At 42.2% G+C, this 14,761-nt stretch overlaps 1 protein-coding gene across 1 annotated transcript in view; it reads left to right on the forward strand.

The window, feature by feature from the left end:
* FBLN1 (fibulin 1) overlaps nt 1-2,946 on the forward strand; it is a 63,863-nt gene extending 60,917 nt beyond the window's left edge. The window contains exon 17 of the mRNA XM_058805033.1: nt 1,812-2,946. Coding sequence (XP_058661016.1) covers nt 1,812-1,951 — 140 coding nt within the window. The 3' untranslated portion in view covers nt 1,952-2,946. The remainder of the gene's footprint in view (nt 1-1,811) is intronic.
* The last annotated feature ends 11,815 nt before the right edge of the window (nt 2,947-14,761 follow it).

Genomic DNA, 14,761 nt, shown 5'->3' on the forward strand with positions numbered 1-14,761 from the left:
CAAGCCCAGGCATTTTTATAAGGTATAGGAGAGCAGCCAAGAAAGCTAAAGAAATTAAAAAATAAAATATAAGTGTATATATATGCATATAGATTGTAGGGGGCAGGATGCTTAAGAAGGTATTAATCAAATATGGCAGGCAGAGTGACTGTGGTGAGAAGTTTGCAGTTTCACTGCATGCTGAAGATATTAGTTAGTGTTTGAACAGGACAGAACTGTAATGCCATCACTGCCTCAGGAAAAGGTGCTGACAGGCTGCATAAGCAAATGTTTATGTCTCCCATCAGATCTCAGGCCAGAGGGTGGGTAGGGAACAGCTGCAGGAGCTCAGCTGGGACTCCATCATAATCCCCAGCATGCAGGAGGGGATCTCAAACCATCCTTCCTTAAACTCTGCGCTTCCTTCTGAATCAAACTGCCTGTCAGAGCAGTCTGTTGCCAGAGGGACATGTCTGGGATCCCTACCAGACTCCCTGTGCCTATGTATTATATATTATTTGGTGATGTGTTGTAGTAAAATGCTTTAAATGCTACCCTAAAGGGACTGACCTTGGCTTCATGTGATTTTGACATCTGGGGACATCCTTATCAGCTGAGAGCAGTTTGGTAGCTGCCTACTGTGTTAACACCAGGCCTAGAAAATAAACAAGAAGTGATAATATGTTTATAACTTCATCTGGAGCCTTTGGAATCAACGGCAAGGCTTGTGTTGACTTTGCTTTGTAGGTCTGAAGCTGCATCACTGTTCTGTGTAGCCACGTTTCATCAGGGCACAGACCCAGATGTGCCTCCCCAGGGTCCTCTCCTGTCACATGAAATAAAATGACACACAGCACTCTAAGGCAAAAAAGAGGGTGTTTAATTTCTGACTCCAACATTTATAGATTTCCAAAAATGACAGTGGGCTGGAGGGTGACAGTGCCGCCTCTCCAATGACACTGGACAAACCAATAGTCTATCAAATTTCTCCTCCTCCATAAAAGAATGCAAAACAATACGTTATTTACATAAAGTGTTCAAGAAAGTTCATTACAAGAATGTAAATGTCCTGGGGACCCTTACAAACACCACACTTATCAAACTCCAATGCTGGCAAAGGAATGGCCACCATTCACTTGAGGATGACATGGGAGCAGATGCAGAGATGGCCCCTTTTCCTCATTAAACTTCATTCCTGTTGTGTCCAGTGGGGTTGTCCATCCATGACTCAGCACACTAATGATTTACAGATTGGTGTCATCTGCTGTTCACAGGGGAATTGTTGATTTTACTGATGCAATACAGGTAGTTTCTACTGTTCCAAATGAAATGGAGTTTTCAACACAATCCCAGGAATTGCATGGAGTTCCCAGCTGTGCTCATGTACTCCTCTGAGCAGTGTATGTTCTGGGTTAGCCAGGGAAATCTCCTTCTGCACTATGTAAAACCAGTGTAACAGCATGCTTACTGAATTTATGTCTCCAGATAAAAGGTAAAAAAAACCAAAACTGATTTCAGAATATATAGTTTTGCCATTTGCAACACTTGAGTGCTCCTTATAGATCTTCCAGATATTTGATAAAGGTAAAAAAAAAAAAACCTGATTTCAGAATATAGAGGAGAGTTTTGCCATTTGCAACACTTGAGTTCTCATTATAGATCTTCCAGATATTTTGACTCAAAAGCTGTGTTTTATACTTCTTTTGCAAGCTATTTACAGGCGCAATAGGTAAAATACCTTTCTCTGGGCTATACTGAACACCGAGAGTGGTGCAGATCCTCCAGACTTAACTAGATCTGCTAATCTGAGCCACCCATTTCTGTCCCCCCAGGTGTGGTTCGCCAGGTGAGGCCCATCATTGGACCCTTCCACGCCATCCTGAAGCTGGAGATGAACTATGTCATGGGCGGGGTGGTGTCCCACCGCAACATCGTCAACGTGCACATCTTCGTGTCCGAGTACTGGTTCTGAGTACAGGGCTCCAGCCTGAAACATTACCACAAACTATCATGTCATATTCTTGTTTCTAAAACCCAATAGTGTTCTTTGTTCTGTTTGGTTTTTTGTTTTGTTTTTTAAATATTTGGTTTATAGTTTAAGACAAATAACAAGCTAGTACGTTGATTTAGACATAGAGCTGAGCAAGTTAAGTGAGCCTGATGTAGTTGTTTGTATAAATATGTAGTGTGTAAAACTGCTCAGCTGCCTGGTGAAATTTAAAACTTTTCTAAATGTTTGGACAGATCTCCTTGGCCAGATAACCTGGGTGAGAGGCTGTGTAACAAAACAGATGTCAGAGTTCATTGGGATGAGTATATAGGGTCTTTGGATGGAAGAAGTTGGATAAGGATTAATAATTTCATCTCAAATTAACTACCTTGAAGAGGGATGTCAGAGAGTGATAAATAGGTTTGGGTCCTCTGAATAGGTCCCCAGAACTGCTAATTATTCCTGAAAAATTCAGCCTGGATATTTAAGAAGTGCCATTCAGCTGCAGCCACCAGAGGAAGTGCAAAATGAATTAGAAATACTTACAGACTAACATGCACGTATTAAAAAAATACTCCTATTTTTTTGTACTTATTATTTGATTGTAAGATTGATTCTAATTGAACAAGTACCTCTCATTGAAATTAATCTGTTACAGGAACACAGCATATTGCTTCAATTCCAATCTCACCTGTACTCAGCAATACATGGGAAATTCATACTTTATCTCCTATCTGTTTTAAAGCTCCATGCCTTTTTAAAATTGGTAATAAAATCAGCATGTTAAACTGTACATTTCCTATGCACAAAACTAAGGCATATGTAATTACATAATGAAAATCTCACCAATAAATGAATGTTTAATGTATTTTCTAGGCATAAAAATACAGTATCTTTTTTATTACAGAACAGAAAAGAAATAACTCCATGTTTCAGTTTGTTATGTTTGTTAAGATATGAGGAAATAAAGAAAGTCAGATGGGAAATACTCCAAAGTATGCCATGGTTTCTGATTCCCAGGAAAATGATATGATACAGCTTTTGTAAGCAAATTCATCATGTACATATTCCCACTCAAACCAGACCCCCTTGGTCATTTTTGGCACTAAGAATGGAACAGGCTGCTGGGAGAAGCTGTGGCTGCCCCATCCCTGGAAAGCCCAAGTTCAGGCTGGATGGGGCTTGGAGCAGCCTGGGATAGTGGAAGGTGTCCCTGCCCATGGCAGGGGTTGGCACTGGATGAACTTTAAGGTCATTGTGATCCTGCTACCTTTACTTTCTAAATGTGTGTTTGTGGTCTGGCTGTGTTTGGGAGGGTGTTATTGATGCAGAAAATAGCAGGTGCCAGCTGTGGCAGAAAACAAGAGTGAGCTCTGAGGGATGTTTCTGTGAGCACCAGCCCCTAGCAGCCTTCTTTGCATTTAGTGTTACAGAAATGGCTTTTACAGGGATGCTGGCACATGACTTTTCAATATTCTGTGCTGCTGTTAAGCCACATTGTGTAGGGAAATTGTATTTATGTTTGTATTCACGTGCTGGGCAGGGATGGAGACGTTCATGCCATGCCCACATTGCCTTTTTCTTACCCATCTCAGCTTGAGAACTCATCTCCCAAGTCACACTCTTGACACCTCATCAGCTCATGGTGCTCTCATCACCTTGGACAGCTTTTCCCAGCTAGGTGGGCTTTAACAGGGCTTAAACCAAGCATCAGTTCCCTTTGCCATTGTCTGTGTGATCTGTAAGTCTGGCTTTGGTACTGCTGTGATGGAAGGTGAGTCACCCCATTCAAATGAAAAACCAATAAATCAAATGGAAGGCGATGCCTTTTTCAACCTCGAAATGAAACTCAAGAGAGTTTTAGTATAGGAGGTAACATAAGAGTGGATGTTTATTGGAGCTCCAGGAGCAGTAATGGAAGAATGTCCACAAAAGTCCACTCCCACAGGGATGCATACATTTTTATAGGTTTCAGGAAATTAGCATAATTGATAAAAAGCACCAATGAGGAAGACAATGGTGATGCAATTTCCCCCAAGTCAAGCCCCTTCTCTGCAGCTCCACCCCTCCACTTGGTTCTAGCTGTATTTTGTTTATGAAAATGTGTCTCAAAGAGCTGTTTTCAGGCTTAGTACCTGGGAAAAACCAAGACAGGATAGAGGCCTTGTACCCCCAGGGCTTGGAGCTCTGGAATTTGTTTTGTGTTCCTGCCTAGGGAAGGGGCAGGGAAAACTACTGGGAAAACTAGCTATGAATACAATAATAACCTACAGAGCTCCAAATGTATGTATGAACAATACCAACAATATATAAAAGAAATAAAAAAGGTAAAAACCAATAGACATCAAAGGAAAGCAGCTGTGGTTTATCACACTTTGGATGATGGGTATCTTGGCCTGGCCATGCTCACAAAGCAACATTTGCAGGTTGATCCCCAAAATGGTGGTTAACAAAAACCCCAAGGTTTTTTGTTTTGTCATTAGCTTATGGTTCTCACATGAGTGAGATCCCTAAGATGGTGTTAAGGTTTTTTGTTTTGTCATTAGCTGATGGTTCTCACATGAGTGAGATCTGATGCAGGTCATACCGTGATTGGGGGGAGAGCTGATAAAAGATTTTGGGTTCCTTCACTCAGGAAAAGCCAAAACCAACTTTATCTGAGCCCAGCCCACGAGTGACCTTGGACCTGATGAGAACAACCACCCCTGACTCTGGATGTGAGGTAAGTTAAATTATACATTGTCAAATTTTCCTAATACTGCCAACATTTTGAGAATAAATTGTAATAACAATAAAAAGGCACTACTGTAATGGATACCATCATAACTCTGTAACTGCAGTTTAGGTTTTGAAAATTACAAATATGTGTTTAACTAAGGCTAGCCAGAAAGTACTAAATGGTGCTTGAACTGTGGCCAGCTGTCTAGAAGCTAGAAATTAGAAAAAAAATGGGTTTTTCCCTTCCAAAGTGGAAAAATTGTATACATTTGTACATATTGAGCTGGTGACCATTTGTCCAGCTCTACCAGGAAGCACCAGATTTTCTGTGGTATTCAGAGGATGAAGTAGTTTGTAAAACAGCTGCCAAAACCTTGAAGAAAAATGAACTGTCAAGCCTTCAACCTATGATGCACTTTACATCTTACAGATCAGGGATCTCATTTGCAGCCACTAAATCTCCTACTCTTTTTTTTTATCAGACCCCATCAGTTGACAAGTCATGGTAAACTTTGCTTTCTTTAGCAACAGTGAGTTTCCTTTTGTCTTGAATTACATGCACTGATCGATTTTAGTGCTGTTTCTTCAACTCGTACAAGCAGCTTGATTTTTTCCAAATCACCGTGGAAGAATCCACAATGTGGAAGAATCTCTGGCTACTGAGCTCTCTAAATGTTTATGATTACAATTCTTTTTTACTCTCCCCTAAGATTTACACCTGACCCCTTATTCCATTTTCCCCTCCTTAATTTATCAAATGGGGAACACCTGGGAATATGGAAAGAGTATTTCAGATGCAGATAACTGTGCCAGTCAAGGAGAAATGAGATGTTCTGCTCTAATTACTGTGCTGTGGAGCTGCTGCTTCTGTGTCAGAGCCCAGAGAAAGGTGGTCATGGGGGTGGGAAGGGCAGGAAAGTGTGTTAGCAAGCAGGAAAGGAGTATTACTGCATTCTGAGAACTTGTGGGCTTCCCTGAGCTCCTCCCAGGCAGAGGTTACACTGAAATCACTGGTGGCTGAGGCTTTGGTTTTGATGCCTGGCCAAGTGCAGTTATCTGATAGGTGTGGGTGGCTACAAGATTGCTCCCATTGAAGGGCACTGAGAAAATGAGCTGCTGGGTTGGTTTTTTTTCCCTAAACCCACAAGATTTCCCAGATCTGCTCACTGGGATGGGGTCAGAAAGCCACTAAGGCAGAGTTCCATGGGCATGGGCTTACCTGGGCAGGGGCACAAGGCACACACAGTCAGTGAGGCAGGATCTGGAAACCCTCTCTTCAGCAGTGGTATATCGTGTAAGCCACTGGGTTGATGTAAACTGCTCTGTTTGTAGCTGGTAATTGTTCATGAAACTGAACTCGTGATCAATTAAGGAGCCTTTGGGTGAGTGCAGCCTTGGGTCTGCCTCAGAAATGCATCACACTAAAATAACTGAGTAGCATCTGTATTTGAAGTTACCCTGAATGTGTATCTTGTCCACACAAGTTTCTTTTATTCTCTTTGAGTTGCAGCTCATGGCCTGAATTTGTTTTGACCAGTGAATTTCATTAGTGACTGAACATCTTTTGCTAGCTCTCTCCCTAACCTCTGTTTTCTTTTTGATTCCTCCACAATGCTTAATGCATTAGATCCTCTATAACATCAACTGTATTTTTTTATTTACCAAAACTGAAACTCTTGAGAGGGGGGAAACCCAAGAAATATTTGACAGGCTCTATGGATCCAAAGCTGTTTTCCACATGGCCAGATTTCTGAAGATCTGCAGATGCCTAGTTACATTGTCATAAGAGTCAAGGCAGATTAGCTATCTGTGGTATTTTGGTATGTCAGTGCTTTTTATTATCTACCTCTTAATCTCAAAATTTGGCTGTGTAACAAATAAGAAAGTATGTGCTAAGTTATTTACAGAAAGGCATTTTTAATGCCATCTTTCTGTGACTAGAATATGAAAATAAAATATATTAACTTGTTAGAAAGTAACATTGTGTTTTCCCACTGCCCATCCTTAAATTTAAACCAGAGATTATGAATGTAAAACTTGCAGCAAATTGAGCATGGTATTGACTCTTCAGCTGAGACTGAGGAATAGAAATGCCACTATTTTATAAGAGTCCAAGGCAATATAAGTCAAGCAAACACAACTAACTTAGACAGCAGAGCAATCACTCATGAAACAGTGGAAGAAAGTCACCGATGAATGAGCTGCATCCTTTCCACCTTGAGCTTGCAGTCAATAAATCTCACTTGAAAAGTGGTACTGCCACTCACCCTGTCAGCACCAAGCTGCATTATTCCTAGTCTCACAGGATTTGTCCTGTTGGCCTATTATTAGCCATGTGTTATCAGCATCCATGGCTGGGCTTTATCAGAAGCCAGTGGGCGGAATTGTCCCAGGTCACTGTGGAGCTCACTGATGGAAACAGAAGCACTTTTCTGTGGGAAAGGAAGAGAGAAAATGCTTGGACAAGAGGGATACCTTAGGCTTCAGCAGCTTCTTTTTAAGCATGTAGACTTTAGGTGCACATGTTTTAGGTGAAATCATCAGATCTCACCAAGGCTCTTTGATATTGAACCATTTCAAGTTTTCATTATCAAGTGCTTAATTCTCTGCCAAAGAGCATGCCCTGAAGTGTCAGCCTGACCTTCAAAATCCTGCCTTGGATCATGAGGGATTTGTGGGTCAGGCACATTTGCAGCCTCTCAGTTCCCTGGAGGCCCAGTTTGTCAGGTGTGCCAGGCCCTTTGCTGCTCAGGCACTGGACTGGACCAATTATGTGTCATCTCTAGAATAAACCAAATATTCTGAAGGGGGCCTGGTCCTAGTTGTCTGCCGCAGACATCTTTTATGAAAAATCCTTTCCTTGGGATTTTTCCTCCTGAGAGGCCTCAGGGACAAAATATAAACATTGATTATCTGCTGCTGTGGAATGCAACAGGTGCAGCTGTGATTGGTCTCATGGGGTTGTTTCTAATTAATGGCCAATCACAGCCCAGAGAGTCTGAGCCACAAACCTTTGTAATCATTCTTTCTTTTTCTATTCTTAGTTAGCCTTCTGATGAAATCCTTTCTTCTATTCTTCTAGTATAGTTTTAATGTAATATATATCATAAAATAATAAATCAAGCCTTCTGAAACATGGAGTCAGATCCTCATCTCTTCCCTCATCCTGGGACCCCTGTGAACACTGTCACAGTTGTCATACAAACTTTGAGCAAAAAGCTGATAAAAAGACAAGAAATCTTAGAATGGAAAATGGAGTTTGAAGGAAAAGTGTAGTCAGACAATGCTATTATAAGGCTGCTGAAATTAACTGTTTGTGTTCCAAGAAAGGGCATTTATTTATACAAAATCTCCCAAATCCAAGGCGATTCTGTTCCACAGGTGGCCATGTAAATGTGGCACTCAGGCTGTTCTGCTGCAAGAGTCTGGCTTCAGCTATATTGCTTGAAAGATTGCAGGTGTCCTACAGCAGCACAGAGCTGTGACTGTGCTTACTCTGAGATTATATTTTGAAATGGGAATAATGAATTCAGAGTAGAGCTGAAGGAGCTGCATGATTTTACTTGGTTCTAGTTGTGTTACTGGATTAAAATGGCATTGCACAATAGCAGATCTGTACTTGACATCCCAAGTTTTCTTCCTTAAAGGTTTTTCCATGCCTTCAGCTGCCTTTTTTTTTTTTTTTTAACTTGTGGTAAGAGTTAGGATGCCAATTTGGATGGGTTAGATATGTGTTTCAGCAATATTATGATTACTTTTTCTTTAACTTTTTAAATTTTGATATATGAAATACAAATTTTTACAAAGTCAACCAAATTAACTGGCTTTAAAACCATAATGCATGTTCATTTTAGCAGTAGATCTGTAAGGAAAGCAAAATAAGGTGTTTGTTGTTAAAAGCTGCACACAAAAAGCTGTTTGTAATGCATGGAAGGAAGCTTGATCTGGTCTGGGAGAAATCAGTGCCATCCACTTGGAATTCATCCATCAGCAATTAGCATACCTCTACCCACATCTTCTTTGCAGGATGCGCCCATTTTTCTGCCCCAGTGAAATGGAGCTGTGCAGTATGGCAGAGCGTGGCCAGATGCTCAGAGGAGCCAGCACAAACCAGAGGAATCAGCCTGGAGCAGAGCCCTGGGACTGTGGGAGGAAAGGTGCTGTGCTCCCACTGAGTCTCATTTTTACACTGCAGTGTGTTTCCCCATGCATTTATGCACTATTTTGTCTTGCCAGCATCTCAGGGCTGACAAGTTATGGGCAGAAGCAAGAGCCAGACCATCCACCCCAATCCTTTGCAGAGATAATATTCCTGCATTTAAGGAATTTCACCTCATCCCAGGCAGGGAATGGAAAGCAGGTCCAGCAGCTCTGCTCTCTTCACTTCAGCATTTTCCAGGTATCTGCTCACTCTCCATGCACTGAGAGCACTGCTCTGCACCACAGCTGTTTCTGGCCCTCCTTGGGCTCCTGAGCTGCCCCTGGCAGTGGGATGCGAATTTGGGGAAGTGGGGCTTGACTGCAGATGTGAGGCAGCTTTAGGAGTCGTAGTCCAGTTAAACTCCTCTAATGAAAAATTTGGTTTGTACACGAAGTCTAGCTAATGCTGGAGTGTTTTTGCTAAACCAAGATAGGAGAGAATCCTGAAGTCAAAACAATTAAAGGAACAAAGTTTCCCTCTCCGCTCTGAAGAGTTTAACCCACAGGCCAGTAGATTTAGTTGACAGAGGGATTGGAAAATCTGATACTTGCAGACAGATGCAGACATGTACAAGATACATAAAGCAGTTACCTGTAGGCATGAGGATTAGCATACAAACATTCTGAGATTTGTCCTTGCAAAGATGGGAATACCAGCTCAAATACTCAAGTGGTGGTTCCTATACGTCACAGCTTAGGCCAAATCCCTACTGCCCATCTCTGTTCAGGTGCCTGAACTGCCCCCTTCAGGAACCTTGCTGGAGCCTGTATCAGAATTTTGACCATAGTGGATTTTTGCCATTGGGAAGACCAACACACTGTGGAAGGAAGAAAAAAATTAGGATGGATTACACAGGGATTGCCTGACTAAAATGCTACCAGCTGTGTGTTGGAGCAGGGAGTTCTGTTACTGCAGGGAGAAAAGGAAGAAAAATGCCCACTTTGTTAGCTGAGAAAACCCAATTTGTAAAGTTCAAATCTGCATTCAGACCAGAGTCCAGGGTTATTTTGATCAAAGGGGTGAGTACAGCTTGCTGAGAGACAAAAACAGGCAGGGAGGGAGCCAAGGCTTTCAGCCACCAGCTTTTCATATTTTGGGAGCATTGAGCCTGGATACGGCAGTCTGGGAGTGAATAAGAGCACAAAGCAGGCACATTTGGGGGCACTGAGGCTCTTCTAGGTAGATAAGGCACTGGGAGGAGATTAGATTGCAGTGTGTTGATGGTGGAACATGGGTTTTGGGGAGCGGCAGGAGGGACAGAAAGAAAAAGACAATAAAATGTGCAGAAGATAAGGTTTTGACAGTATTGTCAATTATTAGAATTTCTGGATTTCTGGGAGAGCTCTCCTTGTCCAACCAATGGTGAAATTCCCTGCTGCTCCCACGGAGCTGTGTCCTTGCAGGAGGTGCAAGGGATTTGAGGTGATGGTTACTGCAGCAGAGAAGGGCCAGTTCAAAATCCCACTTGATTTAAGGCAGTGAACCATACCAATGGAAATGTTTATGATGTTGTTGTAAAAGAAGGATCTGCATTGCTCAGGGTTATTTTAAAACTGTCTTTACTGAATCACTGTCTGAGGCAACAATATGAATTTGACAGCACAAACCACTCCTGTTCACCCCTTTTTCATTTTTTAATCTCTCTGCATGTTGTGCTTTTGTCCTGAAAAAATGAAAATAAGTGGTTCTAACAACAACATTTATTTGAAGAAATGAAAATGCTGATAGAAGGGAATGGCTCAGCAGCAGAGAGCAATTTGGCACCTAGGGCTGCAGAGGCTACAGAGAGCTTCAAGTGCTGCATTCCCAATGAGAATACCACTATTGATTTATTTCATAACTTCACCTGCCTCTCACTGATAGATGGCTGCTTGTTTTGATCCCCGGAAAACAGTTCTGCACAATAACATAGGTGCATTGAATGCTCCAAAGGTCAGGCAGCTTGAGCATGGGAAAATATTTGTGAATGAGGCCCAAAAAAAACTACTGAAAGAGGTGATTTCTGGCTCAAAGATTAGTCTTCATTTAGAGACTGAGAATTTATTGCTGCCCAAACCAGCATTATCAGCTTTCTGTCAGCAACAATCATCAGGATTTCCTTTCCCAATCAACATGAGCTGTGACCTCATCGCTGCAAAGGTGAAACCCTGACAGGGATTAAAGGCTAATAGAAAGAAATGAGGTAGCAGGGCTGAACAAAGAGGAGCTTGTTACACAGCAATGGCCAGCTCAGGCAGAATGTTGCAGCTGAAACACGAGCCACTGAACTGAAGGCAGAAAGGAGTATTTTTGAGAGCCTGAGCAATGCTGGGTCTCCCCATCTTTCAGTGGAGAAGGAAGGCAGACTGCTGTCCTTGCCATCAGAAATTTTTGAAGTGGGATTAGCATAGCCTTGTGGTTTGTCAAGTGTTTAGTTGCAATTCTGCAGGGATGCAGGCTCAAAGGCACTGGAAACCAGTTTAACAATCATGTCTATCATTACGGACACCAAATTGCTCCTGTGCACAAATAATATTCAGTAGTCTCAGAGAGGCTGAGTCTAGGGCAAGGTTTAGAACGTGAAAAGTGATGAAAGGCAAATACATGTCTGATATTCATCAAAGCAACTTCATCCATGGTGGAAGAGTGAAAAGAGGTAAAAATGGGTTTATGTTGTTGATCTGTGAGTTGCTGTTTTTTCACTCATCCCCCAAGTCCCTGGAACCAACAAGTGAGACCAATTTTTTGGGGGGGATTCCTTTCTCTTAAAGGTTACTCCTGACTGCCACAATATCTTTTTATCTTTTGGTTCAAGTCCCAGTGCAAGCCAAATGTATCATAACTTTCAATGGACTCTGGATAAGTCCCTTTGTCAGTCACCAACAGATCCCTGCTTTTTTCAGTAGACTTGTGCTGTATGCCAGATCCAAGTCTTTTAGAGGTTTGTGGCATCCAGGATGCTTTCTGCATGTTTCAAATATCTTCAGCCCACCAGCACAGGATAGCATCAGCTCGTGCTGTGTGCTGGGCTCTTTCAAAGAGGGACAGGATCATTTGGCCTCTCAAAGGAGCACAGAAATCCCCTAACGGTGCTGGGGGTATTTGACACCTCATGGCATGGAGTCTCTGGGCTGCAGTCTGTTCTGAGGCTGCAAGTGGAGGATTAGAAACCAAATCCATCTCAAACAAGCAGGAATACTATTGAATTCGATGTGGACCAGATACTGTCATATTCCACATGGTGTGCTTTGAGCACCTCTCAATCCAGCACAGAGAATCCAAGTGATTCTTAAACAGAAAGGATGAAAGGAAACATTCTTGTTATAAGTAGATGCATAAATCAGGTTCCTTGCTGATACTGAGGAGAAACTATTCAGAGTAAAAATATCTCCAGCCTACACATTACAGAGCTTTCTGTGAGGAATCAATGCTCATTTTTGTATTTTGGAGATTATTGTCAGCACAAATACAACAAGGTGAAGTCCTTTTCTTGTAAAGAAATCACCATCTCAAGCAGCCTGGTTGATTCCCAGCTCCCAAAAGGTGGAGCTGCAGGAACAGCCTTGAGCAGCTTCTGAAATGTTTGTGAGCTTTCTCCAAAGCCTGGGGTCAAGCCATGTGGATAATCCCCAGCCCAGCATTAGGATGCAATGTTCAGAGCTGCACAGGGTAGCCTGGCTGAAATTCAACTAATGATGGAAACCTCTGCAGCAGCTTTTGAAGGCTGGGCAAAGTCAGTGTCCTTTCTGGGCTGGTTTGGGTGATTTGACATGGCTAAAACTTCACACTCAATGGCAGCAAGATATTTAAGGGTATGAAAACCTTAGAAATTTTAGATTTAACGATGCTATGGTTTGAGCTCCTTTCATTTAGTACTCTCAGCATAAATAAATATGAAGCTGACAGGGGTAGAGGAATAATGAGCCCTGCAGCAAAACCCAAAGCTACTACCCAGCATTGAAAGTGACAAGTTTCGGGTTTGTCAGACAGTTTTCAGAGAGAAAGACACATACATAATGCTGAACTGAAGGGGAAATCTAAGTAGGTACAATGTAATTACCAGACCAGGAAACTGGGCTAGGATCTTTATGAAAATGGCATAGATTGATGTTTGGCAAACTAATTGCCATGAATGATTTATTAATTTATATGATTTCTTTTGTTTTGAGTTTCATTTTTGGTGACTTGATGGAAGGAAAAGAAAAGAGAAACCTTAACTTTGTTCGCAGGTGACCACCTGCAAATAAAGTTAATTTTTTCTCTTTTTTTCCCTCCATCAAGTCATCAGAGGTAATTAAACAGGATCCATTTCAGCTGCTGCCTTTCTTGCAAAGTTCTTGTTTTGAACAACTTAATTTTGCTCATGATATTTCTGCTTCGTGCAGAAATAGTATTGGCCCTCCAGACACAAGAAAACTAAAAAGAATGCAAGGCTTCCATCTATTTTAAATTTGGGGTTGAAAATTTTTACTGAGAATGGAGGAAGTTTTGTAGATTTTTACAAAATGGGATTATTTTAACAACAAAATCCAATGTCTCCTATCTCTTGTTCCCATGTCTTTGTCAGGAGTGAAACTGGAAATTTCACACTGGCCTAAGGCACCTGTATCTCCCTCAGCTCCCAAGGCATACTGGCACTTCTACCAAACCTCTTATCCTCCTGAATTAAGATATGTTCCTTTGAGATCTTTCCTTGGTATGTTTGAGTACCTTTTTATTTGTATTATAATCAACTTGAAAGCACGCCAAGGGAAATAGCTGTGCCCTCCACAACAGGGCCTATTAAAGGCAGAGCTCAGCATTACTCAGCTACAATTATCAGAGCCTTCCTCATTTCCTCCCTTTCTCTGCAAACACACTCTAATCTGGAGTGAGCTAGAACTATATTTTTTCCCCCTGCATATATTGAAGACAGACTTGGTGTTTGTCTTGGCCTGACATGGCATTTGTGAGGATGAACCACAGGCACGTGTACTCCTGCTAGGCTGAGCTAGGGAAATGTGTGCTAAAATCAGGAAAAACCTTCTTCCCCTCTCCCTCTGCTTCCAAACCAATAAGGCAGGGGGGAAAACACCCTTCAGGCTTCTCCTTTGCAGCCTGTGGCCACAAATTCCTCTCACCTCTTCGACATGCACACATGAGGGCCCTCCACAGGGCTGGGGACTGTCATGGTTGCACGAGCAAGTTTTGGGAGGTGGCTTTTCATGGGTGCAAGGGGAGGAAGACAAGTGGACAGACATAGATGGCACTTTTGCTTTCTCCTCCAGTAATTTGTGAGGCAACACAGCTAAACTTGAATGGAAGAGAGGATAACATGCCCTTAATATGGGCAGTAATTGAGCATATTCCCAACTAGGACACAGTGGGGAGATCTCTCCAAGGAGGCAGTCATAACTCTGTACCTGAATTTTGTTTACGGCGTGCTCCTGGAGCAGCCCTGCTCCTAGCTCCAGTAACTTACTGTGATGAGCAAAATTCCATGTCATTTTACAAAGATGTTCTGTAGTAAGGTTAACCTGAAATGTACAAAGGAGTGGTTTGGTGTGTGGGCAGGGAATGAATTGTGGGACCTTTTCACTCCATGGTCACCATTTCAGGTCTCACCCAAGCTGATTCCAGCCAAAGTCACCTAAACAGACTCTCCTTTTCTTGGGTGCCTTTCACAGGGAATTGTGGCCTTTTCACTGCTGCTCCAACATCCAGTACAAACAGCCCCCTGATTGATAAATTCCCAGAGACAGACTGGTCCTGTACCAACAGAGCCAAGAACTGATCCCTTTTCAACAGGGACCATCTTATGGTACTGCCTTTGCTGAGGGACATCAGTGCTGGAAACGGAGTGCCCATTGAGCAGGATATTTCTGTCCCTTTTTAAATATGGGAAAAACTCCTGG

This window comes from Ammospiza caudacuta, chromosome 5 (assembly GCF_027887145.1).
Source record: "Ammospiza caudacuta isolate bAmmCau1 chromosome 5, bAmmCau1.pri, whole genome shotgun sequence".
In the NCBI taxonomy this organism is placed as follows: Eukaryota; Metazoa; Chordata; class Aves; order Passeriformes; family Passerellidae; genus Ammospiza; species Ammospiza caudacuta.